At 34.5% G+C, this 23,138-nt stretch overlaps 1 protein-coding gene across 14 annotated transcripts in view; it reads right to left on the reverse strand.

Annotated features, from left to right (window-relative positions):
- DCAF6 (DDB1 and CUL4 associated factor 6) overlaps window positions 1–23,138 on the reverse strand; it is a 137,898-nt gene that overhangs the window by 11,188 nt on the left and 103,572 nt on the right. For all 14 annotated transcript variants that reach the window (XM_063649213.1, XM_054442531.2, XM_063649210.1 and 11 more), the window contains 4 exons: window positions 20,653–20,768; window positions 19,125–19,211; window positions 18,569–18,896; window positions 930–1,068 (listed from right to left, as the gene is read on the reverse strand). In XM_063649213.1, the coding sequence (XP_063505283.1) occupies window positions 930–1,068; window positions 18,569–18,896; window positions 19,125–19,211; window positions 20,653–20,768 (670 nt within the window). The remainder of the gene's footprint in view (window positions 1–929; window positions 1,069–18,568; window positions 18,897–19,124; window positions 19,212–20,652; window positions 20,769–23,138) is intronic.

Raw genomic sequence — 23,138 nt, forward strand, 5'->3', positions numbered from 1 at the left:
TATCTTCTCTTTTCTCACTCCTTCCTCTAATTATTTTCATGCTAACTTTTAGGCAATAAAATGCAAGAAATATAAATTGGTTACTTCTATTAATAATGAGTAACCTTTTAAAAATGAGTAAATTGTTACTAGCAATGATATTTATAGAAAGAGCTAATTACTTCCCCACCCCAAATGTTAATTTTTTAACCTAGATCCTAAAGAAAGCAAGCTACAAATTCATCAGCAAGGGTAATATGGCAGTAATATGGATTAAAACTGATTCTGTAGATACCTTCTGATGATGCAATGAATATGAGGAGAACACCACTTTCTAGTTATGAAGGGATCAGAGTAACAGTTACACTAGTCATCTCAAAAACTTTTCTTATTAAGTAATTAATATTACACTGGGTGTAGAAACTTGTAGATCGTAAAAACTACAAAAGATCTTAGAGATCTTTCTGGTCTATTCTTATTTCATCTGGTAAGTCACTAAAACAAATTTTCACTTGTCAATCTTAAAAATAGGTATAAAGTGGCCTGACTATATTTTGCAATCAACTTAGATTTTATAGATCCAAATCCTTCTCTCCAAAACTAACAAAGAATGCTAATACAAGCTTAAAAAAAAAAAAAATCCACCAGAAACTTTTCAGGTAGATAGCAAATGTGAGAGAGAGAGAGAGAGAGAAAAAAAAAAAGCAATGATTACTTGTATAAACTAAAAATTTTTTTAATCTGCATTTTTTGAGTTTTCTTGTAAAAAATAATGGTCTTTCACAATATATTATAGGACTAAAAGAACCATGTTGGATAAAGAGATAACTGAAGATTTAATAATGTAATACTGAAATCCCATTGGCAATATATGAAGATAAATCATTATGGAAAAACATTCAGAGTATGAAACTGCAATTTCACCAAAAAATGCCATGAACATTTGGTACCATTGTCCTGGAGTTGCGATGGCCTTTATAAACCATTTTTACTAGTGGCCTTCTAATGTTCAAAGTATCCAATTCTTCCATTTCTTTCCTTTCTTTTCTCCGTCTGAAGAACTCCTGAATACGGGCAACAGCAGAGCGTCTATGAATTACATATTAAAAAACAAAAATAAATAAAAATATTCACAAAGAATAATGAGCAACTTATGAAAATATAGTAAGTCTAGGAAATACATAAACACACTATCTCAATAAGGCACCCCCAACCAAAAGCATAAAAACGCAGACACAACAGTGAGACGTCAGACTAGTTGAGTTACTACAACAAAGTATTTTAGTTAAGAGATCACTTAGAAATTTGGTACTGGATGAAAAGTAAAGGCAATAGCATGCAGCAAACTGGTTTTTAAAGGGCTATTTTATAAAAACATAATACAGACAAAATTCATGTGCAATTTTACTACAAATATAACAAATTTTATCCAATGTTCTTTTCCCTCTTCTCCATATTAAGAAAATACATAAAGATAAATGAAAAGAAACTAAAGGTAATATATAATAGCAGTGGATAGACTTCTATTTTGATATTTTACTTAAAATGTTGTTTAAAGATGTTCCAAAAACAGACTACTTTAGGTAAAAAGAATAATGAAACCCCATCCCTACTAAAAATACAAAAAATCAGCCAGGTTTGACAGCGGGCGCCTGTAGTCCCAGCTACTCGGGAGGCTGAGGCAGGAGAATGGCATGAACCTGGGAGGTGGAGCTTGCAGTGAGCCGAGATCGTGCCACTGCACTCCAGCCTGGGCGACAGAGCAAGACTCTGTCTCCAAAAAAAAAAAAAAAAAAAAAAGAGTATTAATATATAAGCAATAAAACAAGGGCCTTCAAACAGCATCTTCTTTATGGACTCCATATTACGAATTTGGAACTAATGAAGCAGATTTTACTCTCTTAAGAAATGATTTGGTGACAGAACTGGGATTGAAGAACAAAGGACTCTTAAAAACTGATTTAACTATTAAAATAAAACTTCTCCTCTCCTAACACATATTACTTAATAATTTTGTCAGTTTGAATTTATTTAAAATATTATATTTTGACATATAATAAACCAAACATCCATAATCTTTAAAAAGGTTACAAATCAGTAAGAAAAACAGATCTCGTAACAGTTAACAAATATATAAAAGATGCTGTCTCACTAATAACAGGATAAAAACAAAAAACTGATCTTTTTATGTTTATTAGATTGAAAAGACTTTTATGTATACCAGAATGGTAAGAGTTCAGGAAAACAGGCATTACTGAGAGGAGTTTGAAAGTGGTTTTTACACATAAAAAAGATATTATAAACTTTTTACTAAATATAACACATATACAGGAAAGTTGAAAATCATGAGGTAAAAAGCTCAATGAGTTTTTGCAAACAAAACAGGCCCATATAATCAGCACCAGTATTTGGAAACAGTATAACCAGAATTCCTGAAGTCTCCTAAGTGCCCCATTTCTATCATTACTGTCCCTTTAAAGGAAACCATTATTCTGACTTCTGATATCATGAATTAATTTTGCCTGCTTGTGAACTTTAATTAAGTGGAATAATACATTTTTTTTTTATGTCTAGCTTCTTTAGCTCAAAATTATGTTTGTAAGATTCACCCATGTTGTACTTGGCTGTAGTTCATTCATCCTTTTTGCTGCAGAGTATTACTTGGTATAAATATATTAATATTTATCCATTCTACTGTTGGTGGACATTGGGTTGTCAACATTTTTGATTACTAATATTAGGCTACTATCCACATTTGTGTATGTCTTTTGGTGAACTATGTACATATTTATGTTGGATATATACCTAGAAGAGGAGCTGCTAGACCTCAGTATGTGCATAATGTTCTGCTTTACTAGATACTCTCAAACTGAAGATCTATTTGTAGTTTTCCAAAGTGGCTGTATAAATTTACACTCCCACCCATAGTGTAAAGTTCCAGTAAAATATATTTTTGAAGAGAAATTAAGTAATATAAGCTGTGACTCAGCAATTTAACTTTTAAAAAATGTATATTATAGAAAAACTTAAAATATGTAAATACACAAACTTTTTTTCACTGCACAACTGTAATTGAGACAGATTGGAAATAATCTAAATGTTCATATAGAAAGAATAGGTTAAATAAATTATGGCACATCCATACAATGAAATACTTATGCAGCCATTAAAAAGAATATGAATGATCCATAAACAACCACATGAAAGATATCACCATTATACTGCTTAATCTAAAACACAGGCTAAAGACTAATTCATAGAATAAAATTATATATGCATAGAAAGCGTTTGGAAAGATGGACACTAAATTGTGACTAACAATTTTTAAAATAATTATGTAACAATTATATACTTCTACTTTCATAATAAAAAGATGTTTACTTTTTCATAAACTAAATGGTATACTTTAAGCTATACAGACTTACTTAAAAAATGTGTTCAAAACTTTTTTCTATGCTATCAAAGAAAAAGGAATCTCCACATACATTTTTAAGTCAGATACAGTTAGAAACTCCCAGAAAAGCTGACATGTTTAGTTTACTCTATCTCTTTCTGACTGGGTGGTGAGAATGGGAAGGATAGAGAGGTCAAATATTCTCGAAAGAGACATACTAAAGAGACATATGCTTGGATCTCTCATTTTTCTGAATGGAAGAAAAAGGAATAATGAATCAGTTACAAATATGTGATTAGCAAGAAACCAATAAAGAAAAAACTCTTTTGCTAAGAAAGCAGAGTTATAGGTAGCAGAGGAAATAACTGTGTTGCTAAGCCAAAGGACATAAGAGCTATAAATGAGAAAAAAATTATGCAACAAGAATTTACATGGCAGCCCAAATCATTTATTTTATCACCTAGGCTGGAGTGCAGTGGCGGGATCTCAGCTCACTACAACCTCTGCCTCCCAGGTTCAAGCAATTCTCCTGCCTCAGCCTCCCAAGTACCTGGGACTACAGGCCTCCACTACATCTGGCTAATTTTTATATTTTTAGTAGAGATGGGGTTTCACCATATTGATCAGGCTGGTCTCGGACTCCTGACCTCAAGTGATCCACCCACCTCAGCTTCCCAAAGTGTTGGAATTACAGGCATGAGTCACTGTGCCCAGCTTCAAATCATTTAAAACAAGATGTATGGACAAAATTAAGGCTGCATTAGTAAATGAGGTGGTAATAATTATGAGTAAACGAGAACTGTATCAAAGCATAAATGTTCATTTAAAAAGTATGCTCTAGGCCAGGCACAGTGGCTCACCCCAGTAATCCCAGCTACTTGGGAGTCTGGGGCAGGAGGGCTGCTTGAGCCCAGGAGTTCAAGACCAGCCTGGGCAACACAGTAAGATCCCATCTCTAAAAAAAGATGAAAAAAATTAGCTGGGCATGGTGGTACACACCTGTAGTCCCTGCTATTTGGGAGGCTGAGGTGGGAGGATGGCTTGAGCCCAGTAGTTACAGAATGCAGTGAGCTAAGATCATGCCATGTATTCCAGCCTGGGTAACAAAACAACTCTTAAAACAACAACAAAAACCAAAACTCAAAAAATCTACGGGCCAATTAATACAAATAATAGAAAAGGAATGTAGCTGGATACATAATCATATACAAGTTAACTGCATTTCTACATATCAGCAGGGGACAATTAGCCTAAATTTTAAGAGGAATGCATTTATAACAGCAACAAAAAGTGTCTTTAAGTTATAAAAAATATATGCAAAACCTGCTCACAGAAAAATAAAATGTTACTGAAAGATATTTTGTAAAAGGCCGAGGCTGAGTGCAGCTGTTCACACCTATAATCCCAGCAGTTTGGGAGGCTAAGACAGAAGGATCCCTTGAGCTCAGAAGTTTGAAACCAGGCTGGGCAACATAGTGAGACCCCATCTCCACAAAAAAATCACAAAAATAAGCCAGGAGTGGTGGCACACATCTGTGGTCCCAGCTACTCAGGAAGCTGAGGTGGGAGGATTGCCTGAGCCCAGGAGGTCAAAACTGCAGTGAGCCATGATCATGCCACTGCACTCCAGCCTAGGGGAAACAGCAAGACCCTGTCTCAAGGAAAAAAGAAAAAAAGGCCTAAATAAATGTAGACATAACTTTGTATTGTAAAGATAAACAATTTTCACCCAAATTTATTTTACAGATTTATTACAACTATAAGCATATTCTGATGACTTATTTGTAGAACTTAAGTTGATTATAAAATCAACCAAAGGACAAAGAATAGCCAAGATCCTTCTAAAAATGAATAAAGAGAAGGAAGGGTCTTGCCTTAGCAGCCGTTAAGATTTACTACAAAGCTATAATAATTACAAAAGTATGATACTGACAGAGAGACAGACAAATTGTCTGATGAAACAAAAGAGCCTAGAAACAAATCTGTTTTATATAAATCTTTGTAATATGACATAGGTGGGATAGCAGATCACTGGGAAAATTCACCATTTCATAAATGTACAGGGGAAAAATTGGCTATCTAAATGGGGCACGGAAAAGTTACACATATACATCATAAACAAAAATCAGTTCCAAATAAATTAGTAACTTAAATGTCAAAAGTAAAACTTCAAGAGGAAATTCAGATAAATTTTAAAATTCCAGATAAAGATTTTGTAAATAAAAGAAAGTGACAAGCATAAAAGATTGATAAAATTTAATGTGAAAATTAAAAATGGTTCATCAAAAAACAGCCTGAAAACAGTGAAAAAAATCATAAAATAGAAAAAATAGTTGTACACTAATACACAATAGTGGATTAGTATCAAAAATGCATTAAGAATTCTTATAAATCAATAAGGAAAAGAAAAACAACTCAATTAAAACAACCCAGTAGAAAACCAGATCAGGACCGGGTGCAGTGGCTCACGCCTGTAATTCCAGCACTTTGGGAGGCCAAGGCAGGTGGATCACTTGAGGTTTAGGAGTTCAAGACCAGCCTGACTAACATGGTGAAACCCCATCTCTACTAAAAATACAAAAATTAGCCAGGTGTGGTGGCATGCACCTGTAATCTCAGCTACCTGGGAGGCTGAGGCAGGAGAATCACTTGAACCTGGGAGGCAGAGGTCGCAGTGAACTGAGATCATGCCACTGCACTCCAGCCTGGTGACAGCAAGACTCCATCTCAAAACAAACAAACAAACAAACAAAAAAACCAGATCAGGAGATCAGGCTGAAAAACATGAGATGCATAATCTTATTTGTAAATTGGGCAATGAACATCAAGACCATGAGATATTATTGTTTACCAAATCAATTAGAAAAATCAAGATATGTGACAACAAGAATCAGTGATGTGAATAAACATGATTTTAAAAAAATATTCTTAGATATTATATTTAATTTACACTTCCACTTTGGAAAACAATTTTAAATTATTTTGTAAATGGTCCATTCCTGGGTATATACCCAAGAAAAGCTGTTATCAGGAGAAATATTTCAGAATGCTCAAAGCAGCACTGTTAATATCAAAAACTAGAAACAACCTAAATGTCCATTAACAGGAAAATGGATAAACTGTGGTTTAGTCAAACATGGATTATTAGATAGCAGTAAAAATGATTGGGCAAGAGCTACATGTAACATGGATGAATCACAGTAAGATAATATCTGAGGAAAAAAGGAGTCCCAGTCTTGTATACAGTATGACATCATTTTTATATAAAGTTCAAAAGTGGGTAAAAATTTATGTTTATATGTTTATGTTTTGTTTTTTAAAGCAAAGCATGATAACCATAACATTCAGGACACTGGTTACCACTGGTGTGGTAGGCAGATGGACAAAATAGGGTGAACAGGTAGATTTAAGTTACAGTGAGTTTTTTAGTTCTTGGATTGGTTGGTGGGCTCATGGGTGTCTAAAGAAAGAAAGAAAAGGAGCCAAGTATGAACTAACAATGATAGTGTGTCACAAACCAAGAATTATAAGAATACAATTCTCCCCTTCCTCAGGTTAGATTAGGGGTCCTTAATACTCTCAAAGCCCTGCAAAGCTCTCTCAATGCAATTACTGTATTGTAACTATGTATATGTGTCTGTGTATCCCACTGAACTGAGAGCTCAAGGAGGGTAGGCTTTGTGTTATCATTATCACCAGCACCCATCAGAGTATCTAGCACATAATAGGTTTATTGAAGTAACAAAATAATAGGTAAAAAATTGATTATCCAGCAATTTCAAAGCAATAATGAAACAGCTCAAAGTACCAATTATTATTCTATTTGGAAGAAACATTTAATGGAGAAAAAGAGTAAATCTGAAGGATGTAAAACTAATCTAAGAAAGTAAAACCTAGACTCCTGACTTTGTATTTTACTATTGCATATTCCAGAAAATCTGCAATCTTGGAGATAACTCCAAGGTTAAAGTATGAAGTTACATGAACCAGAAACAGTCTATAAACCCGTTTTAAAAGTACTAGTAACATTTAGTAAAAAACTAGGCTAAAATATAAGCAGAAATTCATTAAATAGCACTAAAAATATGAATTAATTTGCATACCATTTTCAAGATGGTAAACCCTTTCATAAAACACCATTACACACAGGTAGAATGGCACAAATTAACTGATATTATAGGTATTATTTAAAATACCTTACAAGAGAACAAAGACTTTTTAGGGTGGAAAAAACAGCATAATCAAAGATTAGGAGAGGATAGACCAGGAATGAAATGACTTAAGTAATTCAGTTACCAAACAAGGTTATTATATAAAGGACACTGTACTATGGATAGAATACAAGAACATGACTAGAATTATAGCAGGTGAATTTTGAATAAATCTGTAGAAATAAATTCTTTACTGTGCAAAACACACAGTGAAAAACTAAAGGGAAATAAAAGCTTCTCCTAGTCCAGGTTTCTAAGGAACTCAATACTTGTCTAGAATTTGTTAGAATAATCCGGAAGCAGAGCATTTCTAAAACTTGGGATTTTTGTAGGTATTCCACGAAACAGGCTTATGATAAAGTAAGTGTGTAAAACGATATACTAAACAAAGCTTAAAGAGGTTTCTTGCTGTAAGTCTTCTCAGAGGCTTTATTACGCTACAGGTTCTTATGAATCTCACAAAGAGGTATACACAATGTAGTATTTCCCAAATTTTGTGACCACATTGTAGAGTATCAGAACACTCTGGACAACAGTGACCTTCATCTTCTTATTTTGTAATTAAATTATTCCATTCAAAAATAAATTGAGTGTGAATTTATTATTAAAAACTTGAGCCTGATTTTTTTCAATTCAAAGATTGAAGATCTACATTCTTACAAACATAGGAAAGCTATCCTCACCACCGTCTCCTTCAATAGAAGAGTTTCTGCAACAATTATTACATTTCTATGTCTCTACTTTCATAGTAGCTATAAAACTTTTCTATAAGAATCAAAGTTGCTGTGGGTATGTGTTAAAGATGCATTCCCCAGGCATAAATAAGAAAAAAGATATTAAAAGGATAAATTAAATTCCATGTATTTTTATGGTTCATTGGAAATGCTCATTATAATTCTGAACACCACTGTTCTTCAGTATATCAAGTTAAAAACCCCATCTCTACTAAAAATACAAAAAACTAGCCAGGCATGGTGGTGCGTGCCTGTAGTCCCAGCTACTTGGGAGGCTGAGGCAGGAGAACTGCTTGAACCCAGCAGGCAGAGGTTGCAGTGAGCCGAGATCACACCACTGCACTGCAGCCTGGGCGACAGAGTGAGACTCCGTCTCAAAAAAAAAAAAACCAAACCCATATGTTCTTTTAATTTATACTATGTATACATTTTTCTTATATTAGCTTAGTAGTTCTTAGAAAAGAAAACCTCATTAATTTGAATCTTCTTATATGCAATCTGTGATTATTCAGACAGGGTGAAGCTAAAATTTACATTTAAATTATAAATTTTAAAATGTTTGCAGTCCAATTGAATCCTATAAATAAGAGTCTAGAAAAATGTTATTAAAAAATAAACATTTTAAGTGCTTTAAAACACACACTTGGTTTATAGTAAAAGCTATGTGCTATGGTTTGCATGTCCCCTCCAAAACTCGTGGTGAAACTTAATCCCCAATGTGGCAGTATTGAGAGGTGGGGTCTTTAAAAGGTGATTGGATCATGAAGGCTTCGCTCTCAAGAATGAATTAATTCACTTATAGATTAATAGGTTATCAGGTCAGTGGGGACTGGTGGCTTTATAAGAAGAGGAAGAGAAGCCTGAGCTTAGCCTTCTCATCATGTGATTTCCTGTGCCAGCTCAGGACTCTGCAGAGTCCTTGCCAGCAAGAAGGCTTGTACCATTGTGGCCCTGCAACCTTGGACTTCCCAGCCTCCGTAACTGTAAAAAACGCATTTCTTTCATTAATTACCCAGAAGATTTCTATCATAAGCAACAGGAAATGAACTAAGATACTATTAATATGTTAGCGTCATCTAGCTTTATCAACAAAAAAGTTCTATATGTTAGAATTTCTGTCATTTCAACACGTATCTTTACAAGTATCTGAAATAAGTGAGGGAGATGGGTTGCTAGAGAGTATCTTGCTGTTTCTGCTCTTTTGTGGGGGAAGAAACTGGATTCTTTGCCTTACAATGTATTAGTAAACAAAGGTAAGGGATAGCAGGTCTGATGCTGCTATCTTTAGAAGGGTCTGCTTATAAGGCTGACCCTTGGCTGGTGTCTGAGAACTTGACTTTTGGCATGTTACATTGCTCTGCCTGCCTGGGACACAACCCTGTGGGGCCAGCTTGTGTAAACTGCAAAATTAACATGATTTGTGGTGAACACCTACTTTCCTTCCGGGTCTGGAATTCAGGTGACTGTGGTTAGGCACACAGGCAGAGGTGCCTACATGACCAGACCCCAGTAAACACCCTGGATTTTGAGTTATAAGCAGGCTTCACCAGGGCAGAAAAACTACACAAGTATTACTGTATTTTATTGGGAAGGGAGGTGCACATTCTGAAAGGGAGAACTTTGGAACATTGTGCCTGGATTCTTCCACTCTGTCTGATCTTTCCTTGCCATAATAAATCATAGCCATGATTGAAGTGCCTTTGATTCTTTTGAGTCTTTGTAGCAAACAATCAACTGTGTGGGGAGGCTGTGGGACCCCTGAAACAGTAATTCATTGGTTTCTCATTCAAGTTTTAGGAAGCAGAGAAAGAAAGCAAAAACCCATATCATGCAGGGAAATATGAATAAAAATTTAGTTAGCTAGAGTTTTTGACAAAAAGGTGTCTTTGCCAACTTTTATTTCTGTATGCATGTATGTATTACACTGTCCTTAAAGGTGCTTACATTCTTATATATGAAAACATACAAATATACAATGCACTGTGATAGGTAGTACAGTAGGTGTATATAAGGGCCCATATTTTTGATTAGGGAATATATGGGCCAGGAAAAGTAGCTTAAGATGATGTTGAAAGATGAGGTGACCCAAATGATGGTGATAGTGATGGGAGGTCTTTTCTGTTAGAGGGCTCAGAGTATGTAAAGATACGCTGACTTAAAGCAGCATAATGTATTCAGAGAACTCCAATAGTCCTCTGAATGTATTCAGTGACACTCCAAGTATGGCAATGTAGACAGCATGACCAATTTTTGGCAGCAGCTATAATATGAAGTGCCCTATATACCAGGCAAGGAAGCTGGGTTTGTTTCTTCTTTATATCATAAACAATGGAGAACTACTGAAAGTAGGAGTAGAAGGAGTTGGAGAACTCCCTCAGTACACCAGGTAAGAGGTGATGAGGTAATAAAAGTAGAATGAAGAATAGGGGATGACTACCATTTTATTTACTATTCAAAGAAATATGGTACCCATCATTCAGAATCTTAGCAGATTATAGTAGAACACATTCCCCATTGTAAGACAGTCCCTAATGAAGATTAGTCATAACGGGCAGTAAATATATAAACATCTGTGATAATTTTATTTTTCTAATTTTGTCTATCTTAAGCAGAAGTTTACATTCTTTGAACATCTCCAATTGCTAAAAGGAGAAGCAGAACAAATGTGTGTTCACTGGCAGGAAAATACTGCCTTATAATTAGAAGTTTCCACCAGATAATCTCTACATAAGAAATAAATGAGGTAGAGAAGAATGAGTCTCACCTCATTCACTCTATAGGGAGGTAACTGTTACATTTTCTGCTTTACCATTGTTTATCAGTTCATGATAATCTCCACTTTAGTGTTTTAGCCTTTCTAAAACTCAATTAAAGCATCATGGTACTTTATAGTTGCAATTTTCATTATAAAACCAGAAACCAGCTTTGTGTACTTGTGATAAAAAGTATAAATCAGGATATCAAAAAACTCTGAAGCAAATTCCATTTTATTGTCATATAATTAATCAGAAAGTGGTAACTAGGCCAGATGCGGTGGCTCAAGCCTGTAATCCCAGCACTCTGGGAGACCAACATGGGCAGATCACTTGATGTCAGTAGTTTGAGACCAGCCTGGCCAACATGGTGACCATCCCTGTCTCTACTAAAAATACAAAAATTAGCTGGGCCTGGTGGTGGGCACCTGTAATCCCAGATACTCAGGAGGCTGAGGCGGGAGAATCACTTTAACTCTGGAGGCAGAGGTTGTAGTGGGCTGGGATTGCGCCACTGCACTACAACCTGGGCAACAGAGCAAGGCTACATCTTGGGGAAAAAAAAGAATAAAACAAAGTGATAACTAGTAATAATTTGAAAAAGTTACTTCAAATATACCTTAATGTTAAAACAGGCTAGAAACAACAGCACAAAAACAAAACAAGTTTGAGAAGCAAAAACAAATTTGAGACTTGTAGATGAGAATCCTCCTGACAATGAACCATAACCAGAAATTTCCATACATCTATTATATTTTTTGGCTTATTTCATGACTTCTGTATTTTTCATTAGGAACTCTACAAACTTTACATTTCTGATTGTTGCTATATGTTTCATGTTCAACTCTGTTTTAGAAACTGATGGTAAATAACAGATATATGCCTCTAGAGTTAAGTACAAGGTTGATTTTGTCAGCAAACCAGGTTTTGAGTAGGTGACTGATGTCATTGAGGTTCACTTTAAAGATCTACTCAAAAATATGTCCCATTGTCAGAATCAGAGAAGTGCTTGAGGCTTATATATCATCTTGATATGTGACACTATTTCTAAACTATTTATAAGGAAACAACTTTCTCGCAAAAATCAGAAACCTATACACAGATTTAGATTCAAGTACATTTTTAGTTATTGAGCTCAAGGAAAAGGAGCATATATGAATAAGAAAAAGTTGATAATTGTTATTCCAATCAAATTTAAAAAACATAAATTGCATTCTTCTACAAAATATCCAAAAAGAGTAACTGATATTTAAAGTACATCATTTCAGATTATAGTTACTTTGTCATATGACATATTTGAAGTGAACATCAGTCTGCACACAGGAAATTTCTTTTCATTCTATCCCCATGCAGTGCATGCAGCTAAATATAGTTTGTGGAAAGCAACCTGCTTTACAATGCTTAGCACTTAGAGTTCAGTAAGTTCAAAGGAAGTATTAACTGTTAATAGGAAAGGTGGTTAGCTGTGGCAAAAGAGGACCTGGCAAATCCATCATAAAAAAAAAAAATTACAAAGGAACATACTGAATTACCTCATTATTCTATCACCTATTGTTGTTCCTCTGATATTAAATCTAGTGAAGGGAACACAATAACTGAAATCACTTACAAAGACTTCAAAGAACCCAATATTTAAAGCATTAAGGACACCCTTTTTATCATCACTCATCTCAATTTAAAAAAAAAAACTTTTGTTTCCCTTTGTGACTTAGGGCATTAAGCAAGGAATATATCAGTCAACTAAATGTATATGAAGAAATTAAGGAAACAGAAACACTCATTGAAGATAGAATAGAAGGAAGACATTGCACTTAATCCCTTTTATCTTTTAAATAAATCAGAACCCAATCCTGTCACAGTATGGGAAACTGCACTGGCTTATTATGAATACTATCCACTGGAACACATACGTGCTCCTCAAAGCTGAGGAGCTCTTTGGAAAATAAACAAATAAGCCCTAAGCTGATTCACTTGGCCTAACCACAAGACTATATAACAAATGAGCAAAGAATAACAGGGCTTTTAACTCCCTAGAAGTCCAGTTCTTTCTCTTTGACTACTTCTTTTCTCTCTGCAATTTTCTTTAATAAGGAATAAACTGCAATAATGAGAAATAAGGAAATCATGGTTATAATGATGACTGAATAAATGCTGCCAAATTTACAGTACAAGGAATTTTGGCTTTAAAAGTGAGGGCTGCTGGGCGCGGTGGCTCACGCCTGTGGTCCCAGCACTTTGGGAGGCCGAGGCGGGTGGATCACGAGGTCAGGAGATCAAGACCATTCTGGCTAACACAGTGAAACCCCCTCTCTACTAAAACTACAAAAAATTAGCCAGGCGTGGTGGCGGGCGCCTGTAGTTCCAGCTACTGGGGAGGCTGAGGCAGGAGAATGGTGTGAACCTGGGAGGCGGAGCTTGCAGTGAGCCGAGGTTGCACCACTGCACTCCAGCCTGGGCGACAGAGCGAGACTCCGTCTCAAAAAAACAAAAAAAGTGAGGGCTATGCTCCATGGTCCAGAGTAGGCATATGGAACCAAATTTCTATGAAAATAATACTTTAAAAGTTATTAAAGGGCAATATAGGATAAATCCCTCTTTAGGGAAAAAATTGTTAGATCATCCTAACTGAGGCTATAATTAAAAACTGTTCAAGACTATGTGAGGACTTATTCAGGAAGCTTTCTTAGATGCTTGTTTTTTTTTTCAGAGAGTAATTTAGGTTTTCTCTTGAGTTTAGAAACAGTAAGAGCTACCAATCAGGCCATCAAATCACTTACAACAGATTTGGCATTGTAAAAAAAAAAAAAATTATATGGCCTGGGCGCGGTGGCTCACGACTGTAATCCCAGCACTTTGGGAGGCTGAGGCAGGTGGATCGCGAGGTCAAGAGATCGAGACCATCCTGGCTAACACGGTGAAACCCCGTCTCTACTAAAAATACAAAAAATTAGCTGGGCATGGTGGCAGGCGCCTGTAGTCCCAGCTACTTGGGAGGCTGAGGCAGGAGAATGGTGTGAACCTGGGAGGCAGAGCTTGCAGTGAGCCAAGATTGCCCCACTGCACTCCAGCCTGGGTGATGGAGCGAGACTCCGTCTCCAAAAAAAAAAAAAATTATATGAAGATTATCTAAACAGAGATCTCAACCACACTCTTTTCATTCCAAGGGCATGTATTTACGTTTCTTAACCCAGTATATGGCCAGGTGCGGTGGCTCATGCCTGTAGTCCCCCAGCACTTTGGGAGGCTGAGGCTTGAGGCCAGGAGTTCAAGACCAGCCTGGTCAACACATAGTGAGACTGTCTCTTCTAAAAAAAAAAAAAACAAAAACCCAACAACAACAACAAAAAATTAGCAGAGTGCAGCAACATGCACCTGTAATCCCAGCTACTTGGGAGACTGAGGGAGGAAGATCGCTTGAGCCCAGGAGTATGAGGTTGCAGTGAGCTATGATCGTACCACTGCACTCCAGCCTGGGAAACAGGGCAAGACCCTGTCTCAAAAAAATAAAACAAAATGAAATAAATAGAGTATATAAAATCACTAAGAGATACACATACTATTTTTTTGCTTTTTTCCTAAGTCAGACTTATTTTTGACATTAGGACTAATTTTATTTTTTTAAACACCATGATTAGAGAACAAACATTTCTTTCTGTCTTTTTTCAATTTATTTCCCATTTACTGTTCCATGTTCTTGCCTTACGCAAAGTTAAAGGGAACCCAAATATGTGGAGATTCATATATTTCATTGTTTCAAACTCTGGATTTCTGCCAGTAGAGGCATTTTACCACAGACTATAGTTTGACTTCTCTCTATAACACTGATTACTATAGAGCAGGTATTTGCAAGCTATGGCTCTTGGGCTAGATCTCTGCCAAATGCCGATTTTTGAAATGAACCTTAGGCTAAGAATAGTTTTTACATTTTCAAATGGTAATATTTCAAATGGTCATGTAAGTACCTACCATAATGGTCTCCATTTTGTCTCCTGGCCAACAAAGCCAAAATATTTACTATATGGCTCTTTAGGAGTAAGTCTGCTGCTCTGCTATAGACTCCCAGTTACATTTATATAGACTTGCTGTAGTTAATGAGAAGAGCATTCCATTTACAAATATCTATGTTAGTTGTTAAGGTCTTCATTTTCTAAGACATTTCCTTCTCATGCTTGATCACAGCCCAAAAGTGAAAACCTGGGTCATTTATTTAACCAAATTATAAGAATGCAAATATTTTTTTAAAAATCATTACTCCGTATTGCAAGGAACTGTTCTGATATTTTCAGTAAATTTGTCAGAAATGACTTAGCTATAAAGCCTTTTATAGTTTCCTTTTAAAAATTAAATTTGGAACAAAAACTGATGAGGTCCACTATATAGTTCTTCATATAAAGTACAGATCAAATTAAGTATACACTTGTATAATATTTAATTTTAGGACCACTTCTCTACCCTAGCTAAACTAATATTTACTGGGCTTTGCAAATGGCAGCATGGAGGGAACTTTAAGACATACATCCTTTTGGGTGGGCATTTCATCCATGTGTGCAATGTATCCTTGGACTTTAGGAACCAAATGGTATGATTTTTACAACAGAGCTTCACAACCCTTAGTCTCTTGGGAAAAAGAAATTCTCCAAAATCATAGGACTAATTACAAGCTGGTAAGTGATTCTTTTCATGTTCTTAAGAAGCAAAATCTCTTAAACTTTCTCTCTTTAGAATAAAAGTCAGCTAAATTGAGAAGTAAGATAAACTAGCAGAAGTGTCAATGATGAAGAGCCCTTAGAAAGGTGCAGAAATATTAAAAGTATACTTTTTTACAGTTGTTCAAGATTAAATCAGGATGGTGCCAAAAAAGTTAAGAATTATAAAAACTGATTTAGATAAAAGTCAGAGGAAATATTTACACCATTTACAAATTTTTGGTAAAGAGCTAGAAAATAATGGAAATCTCAAAGGAAAATTAATGTAATTGTTACTCTAATCACTTTCTAATTACCTCAGTATACACATCTTTATATATATATATACACACACACATATATATAATTGTATTTACTTTCACATATTAAATGTTTTCTATGTTCCTATAAATGGCTTTGGTATTCTCTCTTCTTCATAAATAATTAAGTTTCTTGAAGGATAAGAATTTTATTATTCTTCTGTTCCTCTTCAGGAAGTTTACTACTATATCTTACAAAACAAAATACCATGTAGGACCAACATAGGCTAAATACTCAAATGAGTGTACAGAATATTAAATAATATTTAATTTTTAAAAAGCAGGGAACTAAATGTGATCCCAGAGTGGTTTCAAATCTGGATCTAACCATGAGGTATGAATTCAAGAGTATATGCATGAAGTGGGATCAGTTACAGACGTTTGTTGTCACGGATTATCTCTCTTCTAAAAGATTCTGCTAGTCTAGTTCAGCATCTGGGTTTCCTTGGGTCAATGAGGCTATTGGGAACCAACTTTGTGACAGATCTAAATGCTAAAAGAATCCCTAAAACATATAAATCATCTAAGTATTATGAAGATGATAAAGATCTATAGAAAGATTACAGTTTCTGTATTCTCCAGGACCCACCCTACCTCAAATCCTCCTTTCTCATTAATATTATAGAATTGTGTTTCAAAAAACAAAACTCCTTAGGTCTAGAATATACAAAACCCTTTGCTTAGCACCTAAGTTTCCTCAGCTATAAAGCAGGCTTGGTATTAGTGTTACAATTAACCTGCATAGAAGCTGCTAAATATATGACTTTCTCGAAGTGTCTAATATCCATAAAAAACATTACTAGAAACTGGGCACTTAAATTTTATTTTCAGTTATGACCTCAGTATCATGTTCTACTACTTAAATATAGAAAAATAAGACATTAGCTCATTTATATAAATGGAAGGCCATAAATGTACAAGCTTAAGTAAATTATAGAATCTAGCTCTCAACCCTGGGTTTTGGAAATTATCAGTTTGATTTTCAAATTGTGCTAAGCTTGCTAACCTCATCTGCATATATTAAGTGGTAATGACATTCTAAGGAACTCCCTCTGGGTATGCAAAGAAATAGAACTAAGTCTTACTTGCCTAAAATATATATTAAGAATGCTCAAGATTAATGTGTACAGGTAAAGAGAAGATGTTTGATTAATCTCTAAGTATAAATATGGGGGGAAATTCTTGCTTCATATCTACAAAAAAAGTGCCATAGCAAAGTAAACATTTCCCAAATATGACTAAAAGAAGAAACATACCCTTTCATAGTTAAGAAAAGGCAGTTCCCCTGAGCTGCAAGCTATCCTCTTCAGGATTTTTGCCTGTCTTTTTTCAGTCTTTATCCCTAGAGTCATTCTTACTGTAATTCTTTTAAAAATTAAAGTGGCCTCATAGACTATCTTGATTGTTTAATACAGCTATCATTTAATTAGTGCTATTAACATGAGCCAGGTCACATCATGACTGACTGATAGATGTGTTCTTAAATTCTTACAATAATTTTAGATAATTATAACCCTATTTTATAGATAAGAAACTGAATCTTTAAGAGTCATTAAGTAATTTGAATGAAAAAACATTGCTGGTAAGTGGTGAAACCAGTATTCAAACCCATCATCATGCTCTTGACTATGAGTGGTAAATTAATCTTTCATTATATTTTTCAGTTGACAGATACTTTAGGTATCTTATAAACAGCAATATATTGAGCATATAAAATGTGAAATATTTCAAATAGAATCTCACTCCTTTGTAAACTAGAATTTTAAGATTAAAACTAGGTTCTCTGAAAGAGGACAGAACTTACAATAAGATATGATAGCACTAATAATAGAAATAGTTTTCCACGAGTATGAAATGCAGTATACTTTAAAAATTTATTTTATCTCCCACAAAGGAAAATATATCCTTGTGATCACACAAAATATAGAAAAACTATATAAACATGTTGGCAATTCAATTTTTTATTGCTGCTACGGTATTTATTTGGTATAATTTTTCATTTTCTAAATTCAGTCACTAAGTTTAGTAGAAATCAAAGAAAAACAGTGTTTCCAAAAACAGAACTACTAACACATTACCTTAATCCAGGGTCAATAGAGAAGCAGAAAAAATTAACATTAAAACCAAAACAAAACTGATAAAGGCCTGGATATCTACAAGATAACCTGAGAGCTAAGTATAACCTTGACTTCATAAATAACCTGTGGGTCATTCTTAACATTCTTTTCTCTTGATCTGTAAATTCAGAAGCAAGCCTCAGTGCTAGAGATACAGAGAATGAAGACTTTTTATTTCCCTATTAATGCACAGTGCTCAAAGAATATAATATGTAAAATCATTTACAGTAAACTGTAAGTTTCTTTAAGTTTACATCAATGAGACACTCTTAGAGGAAGCAACTGTCAAAAATGGAGAGATTCCCTTACATGACTTCAAACAAATCCTTGTGAAATATATTTTTTACAGTTCATGTTAATTAAAAATTTACCAACCTATCACCAGGTCCTGCTCGATATCTTGCACCTGGGATCAGGACTGGGTCATCATCACTGTCATCTGTGTCCTGAAGAGCAGAGTCCCTGGTGGATGTTTCTTCATGAGCTGAAGGCCCAGTGGCTTCTGTTTGGAACTGAGGCTCAGGATTGGTGTTATTTTCATTGGTAGCACTCTCAGTGCTAGTGTGATCTGAAGTTTCTGGTTCCTTGGCTTTTTCAGGTGAAGCAGATTCTTCTGGAACCCCACAAGAGCTATCAAGATTGAGGTCATTTCTTTCTCCTGAGTTGGAATCCAATGGCTTGGCTGTGAACTTATCTGATTGTGCTGTCAGAAAATAAAGTTGTATGTAACAGGTGGTAATGTGGGCAATATTAATTATTTAACCTAACTTAGGAGCTGACAAACACATTCTAATATGACGTCTAATTCCTCTATAAGGGGAGGAAAATTCCACAACACATTTGGACATGGCCTCTAACTCTAGAGAGATTAACATAGATTAAGGCTTTTTATTTTCCCATACAAAGCAATTATCTAAAGGGAGCAACTCACTTATATTGATATGGTTCTCAACTGGGTTTTCTGCAGATACTCCTTCCTGATATTTTGTCACATCCTCTGATGATTCTTCAGGAGCTTCTGTAAGTAAACCAAATTACAGTCATTCCTTGGTATCCATGAGGGATTAGTTCTAAAATCGCTGAAAATACCAAAATCTGCAGATCCTCAAGTCCCTCATATATAATGGCATAATATTTGCATATAACCTATACATACCCTTCCTTATACTGTAAATTATCTCTATATTACTTATAATATCTAATGCAATGTAAATGCTATGTAAACGGTTGCTATGCTGTTATTGTTTTTAAATCTATATTCCTTTTTATCGTCATATTGTTATTTTGGGAGGGAGTATTTCCACGGAATCCATGGGCATGTAGGGCCAAATGTATCATTAAATCCAGATTTTTTAAGAAAAGTAAACACCAACTTAATACTCCAGCTTTCCTATGGATAAATGTTTCTTAACCCTTTCTGAGTCATAGGAACCTTTGACATTCAGCTAAAACCTCCCCTCAGTACAAGGCAAATATGTATTTGCATACAAAATTGTACAAACACTATCATGGATGGATGGGCCCACTGCTTCTTCCTGAAGTCCAGGAATTGAGCTTCATGAACTCTATGTGCAGAATCTCTGCTTTAGACTATCCCTTACAGCTGAAATTACCTGATCCTGCATTTTACTAACCTTCCCGAAATCTAAACTTAAAACTGAGCATTTTTCTGCCCCTCTATCATGTATTTGGTAAAATCTAAACTATCATGAACAAGTAGTTAAGCTGACCATACTATAAATTCTGTTTTGGCCATTGAAAATACTTAATTCTGGAATTTAACTGTCAGATGCATGAAGGATAAGTCTTTAATGTTCCTTACTGGACATTTGCTTACCAGATAGCTGTCTTACACATACTTAATTTTAAACTCTGTTATACTAAGGTACCTACACATTTATAAGAAATATAATTCATTTGTTCATTAATCAAGCATTTATTGAACATCTACTGTGTTCCAGTCTCTGTGCTAGACATTAAATTTCATGTAATTGTCATATAAAAATATTCTATTAGAAAAGGGTTCTGAAAAATCCCCCAAGTGGCACTTCAGGTATTAAATAGATTCACTTGTAACTTGTTTAGATTCTATTCCTTTTTCCCCCCTCTATAAACCACATATACAATCAAAACAGATACAGTGGATTTCATTGCTAGGTATAAAAATGATAAAGATTAATTCAAACTAACATTTATATCTCATCCATTTATAGTATGATGAACAACTATCCTGGCCACTGTGTCCACAAAGAGGATTGTGCTTCACTGTGTCTCCTCATTTTAACTGCTTAAGGTCCCCGTCTTTTGGATTTGCTATCTATCAGTTTAACAGCTGGACTATAGAAGCAAAAGTAATTTATTAAAAACAAGAAACAAAATACAGCATCAAAGGGAACAGAAAAGCAGGTAAACATCCAATGCTGGGATTTTATAACAACAAAAGCAAAATAACACCTTACTTGTTTCACTGTCTCCTTCTGGTGGTTGCATTGAGCTCTGTGGGACCAAAGATTCCTCCTGACCCTCAGATTTGCAATGGCTCCCAATTCCTCTAGAACTTGATGCTATACTGCTCCTATCACCAAAACAAGATAAGTGATTCCACCAAGAAGTTAATCAATATGATCTTTTAGGATAATTTTTTTTATTTTACAACTAGAGAGGCAGACCAAAAAATTCACAATACAAGTAAAATGTAGGATTTATTATTTTAATAGCATTTGTAAACATCATTTCAAACAAATCGAGATGACTATCATAACACACTTTACTCTTGAAAAAAAGATTCAAAAATATAAAGAGACTGCTTCTTCACTGTTTGGATCCTTTCATTATCTAGTATGTGTTTCTACATGTCTCTCTATTGAATTTTAAGTGAACTACATTGTCTCCTTTCTTGTCTTCACTACAGATGGTTCACCATATCCAAATCCTTAATGGTTATACAGATTTTTATCATATGCCCTTTTAGACTCTGTTATTCCAGGCTACTTTAAAATTAATATTTGAACAAAAGCCTGGCCAGTTCTTTGGTCTTTTGAACTGCTCCCTGTGGATCACTTCCAGTTCTGATCTGCTGTTCAAACATGGCAGGTGACTGAGCATCATAGTTCTGTAGAAGGATAGGGTAATATTTTCTGCTTCAGTTTTAATACTCACCTGATGATGACCATAGTTCTATTAGCATTTCTAGCTATAGCAGAATATGAGGCCAATTTTTAAAGAAATAATTTTCAATAAGTATTCTGTGACAAATCACGGCATATGTGTAACGAGAGGACTGAGTGAGAAAGAGGACATGTATAACAATCTGACTGAGATTTAAATTAAGTTCATAGAAATGCAACAATTCTTTAAGTTTAAAATAAATGTGTACAAGAAAAAAAGTAAGATTTACAGTAACTTAAAAAAACATTAATTATAGACAAATACCAGTAACTCAATAAACAATACAAACAATCATGGACTTTTTGCCATGACAAAAACTATTTTAGGCTGACTGCAGAAGTCAATTGGACTTTTTTAAAAAAAAGAGTACATATATAATATTATTTAACTAAAATTGTATATTCACATGGGTGTATATATGCAGAGAAAAATCTCAAGAAGGCTATGCACCAGTGTTGAGTGTCATGTCAGTAGAATTACTGCAGGTAAATTTTTTATACTGAATTTTGTGTGTGTGTGTGACAAACATGTATTTCTTTTAAACCAGAAAGGAATATATAGCTATTTTGGCAAAAAAAAAAAAGCTAAGGTGGTACGTATATATTTATTTTTTCCATTGAGAAAGCTATGATTCAGGCATGAATAAAACGCTTAGTGTATACATTATAGTAATTAAAATGTTATGGTACTGAGTAGGAATAGAGACATATTAGTGGAAAAGACATAGTAACCGAGTAAATATATTTAACATATGTTAATATGGCATTTTAAATCACACAGAAATAAAAAGATTATTCAATAAATGGTAATGAGACAAGAAAACAGCCATGTGGTAAAACCAAAGCTATGGCTTCACGTTATACTTTATGGGAAAATAAATTCTAGAAGGAATATACAGTTTTTGATACCAAATTATAGAAAATATGAGAGGAATATAAGAACCTTTTCCCTTAATTCTAGGAATAACAAGGCTATCCTATGCATGCTATCACAGGTAGAAACCATAAGGCAAAACCACTGTAAGTAAACTGAAAAACAAACACCAAATTGGGAAAAATATCTGCAACAAATGAAAGACAAATGGTATAATCCTCATTTAATTCTATAATAAATAAATAGCTCTAATAACGCAATAAGAAAAAGATAAACACCATAGAAAACTGGGCAAAGTATCTGAAAGACAATTTACAAAAGATGAGAACTGTAGCTAACAATCAATGAGGGCCTTCTCAGGTGCCAATCAATGTGCTAGTAAGTGCTACGTACTTTCTCTGCATGATCTCATTAAATCTCATACTAAACCTATGAAGTAGGTTCTATTAAATATGCCCGTTTTCAAGGGAGAAAACTGAGATTTAGAGAGGTTCGAAAACTTGTCAGTTTCAGTCCAAGCTCTTAGCATGTTCTATTGCCTCATCTGTTGCCAAAGAAACTAAAATAAAAGCAAGAGACAATCCTGGTATAGATGAAAAAGACTGTATACTTTTTTTTTTTTTTAAGTTCTGCCTGTTTGGTTTTTTTTTTTTTTTTTTACAATGAATGTTGAATACTTGCATAATAATAAAAAATGCTAACTGCTTTTCTGACAAAGAAATAAGAAACTAATGAATGAGAATATAATTCATGGTCAGTTTTTAGAGAAGGAAAAGTAGCATTCAAAAGAAGAATGGGACAAATGATTTTCTCTAAAAAAAAAAAAAAAAGCCCAAAAAGTTTAGGTAAGATTCTTCAGAAGATGCCAGCTCCTTGTGTACAGAATCATGAGAATGGAAAAGAC

The sequence above is a fragment of the Pongo pygmaeus genome, chromosome 1 (assembly GCF_028885625.2).
Source record: "Pongo pygmaeus isolate AG05252 chromosome 1, NHGRI_mPonPyg2-v2.0_pri, whole genome shotgun sequence".
NCBI lineage: Eukaryota > Metazoa > Chordata > Mammalia > Primates > Hominidae > Pongo > Pongo pygmaeus.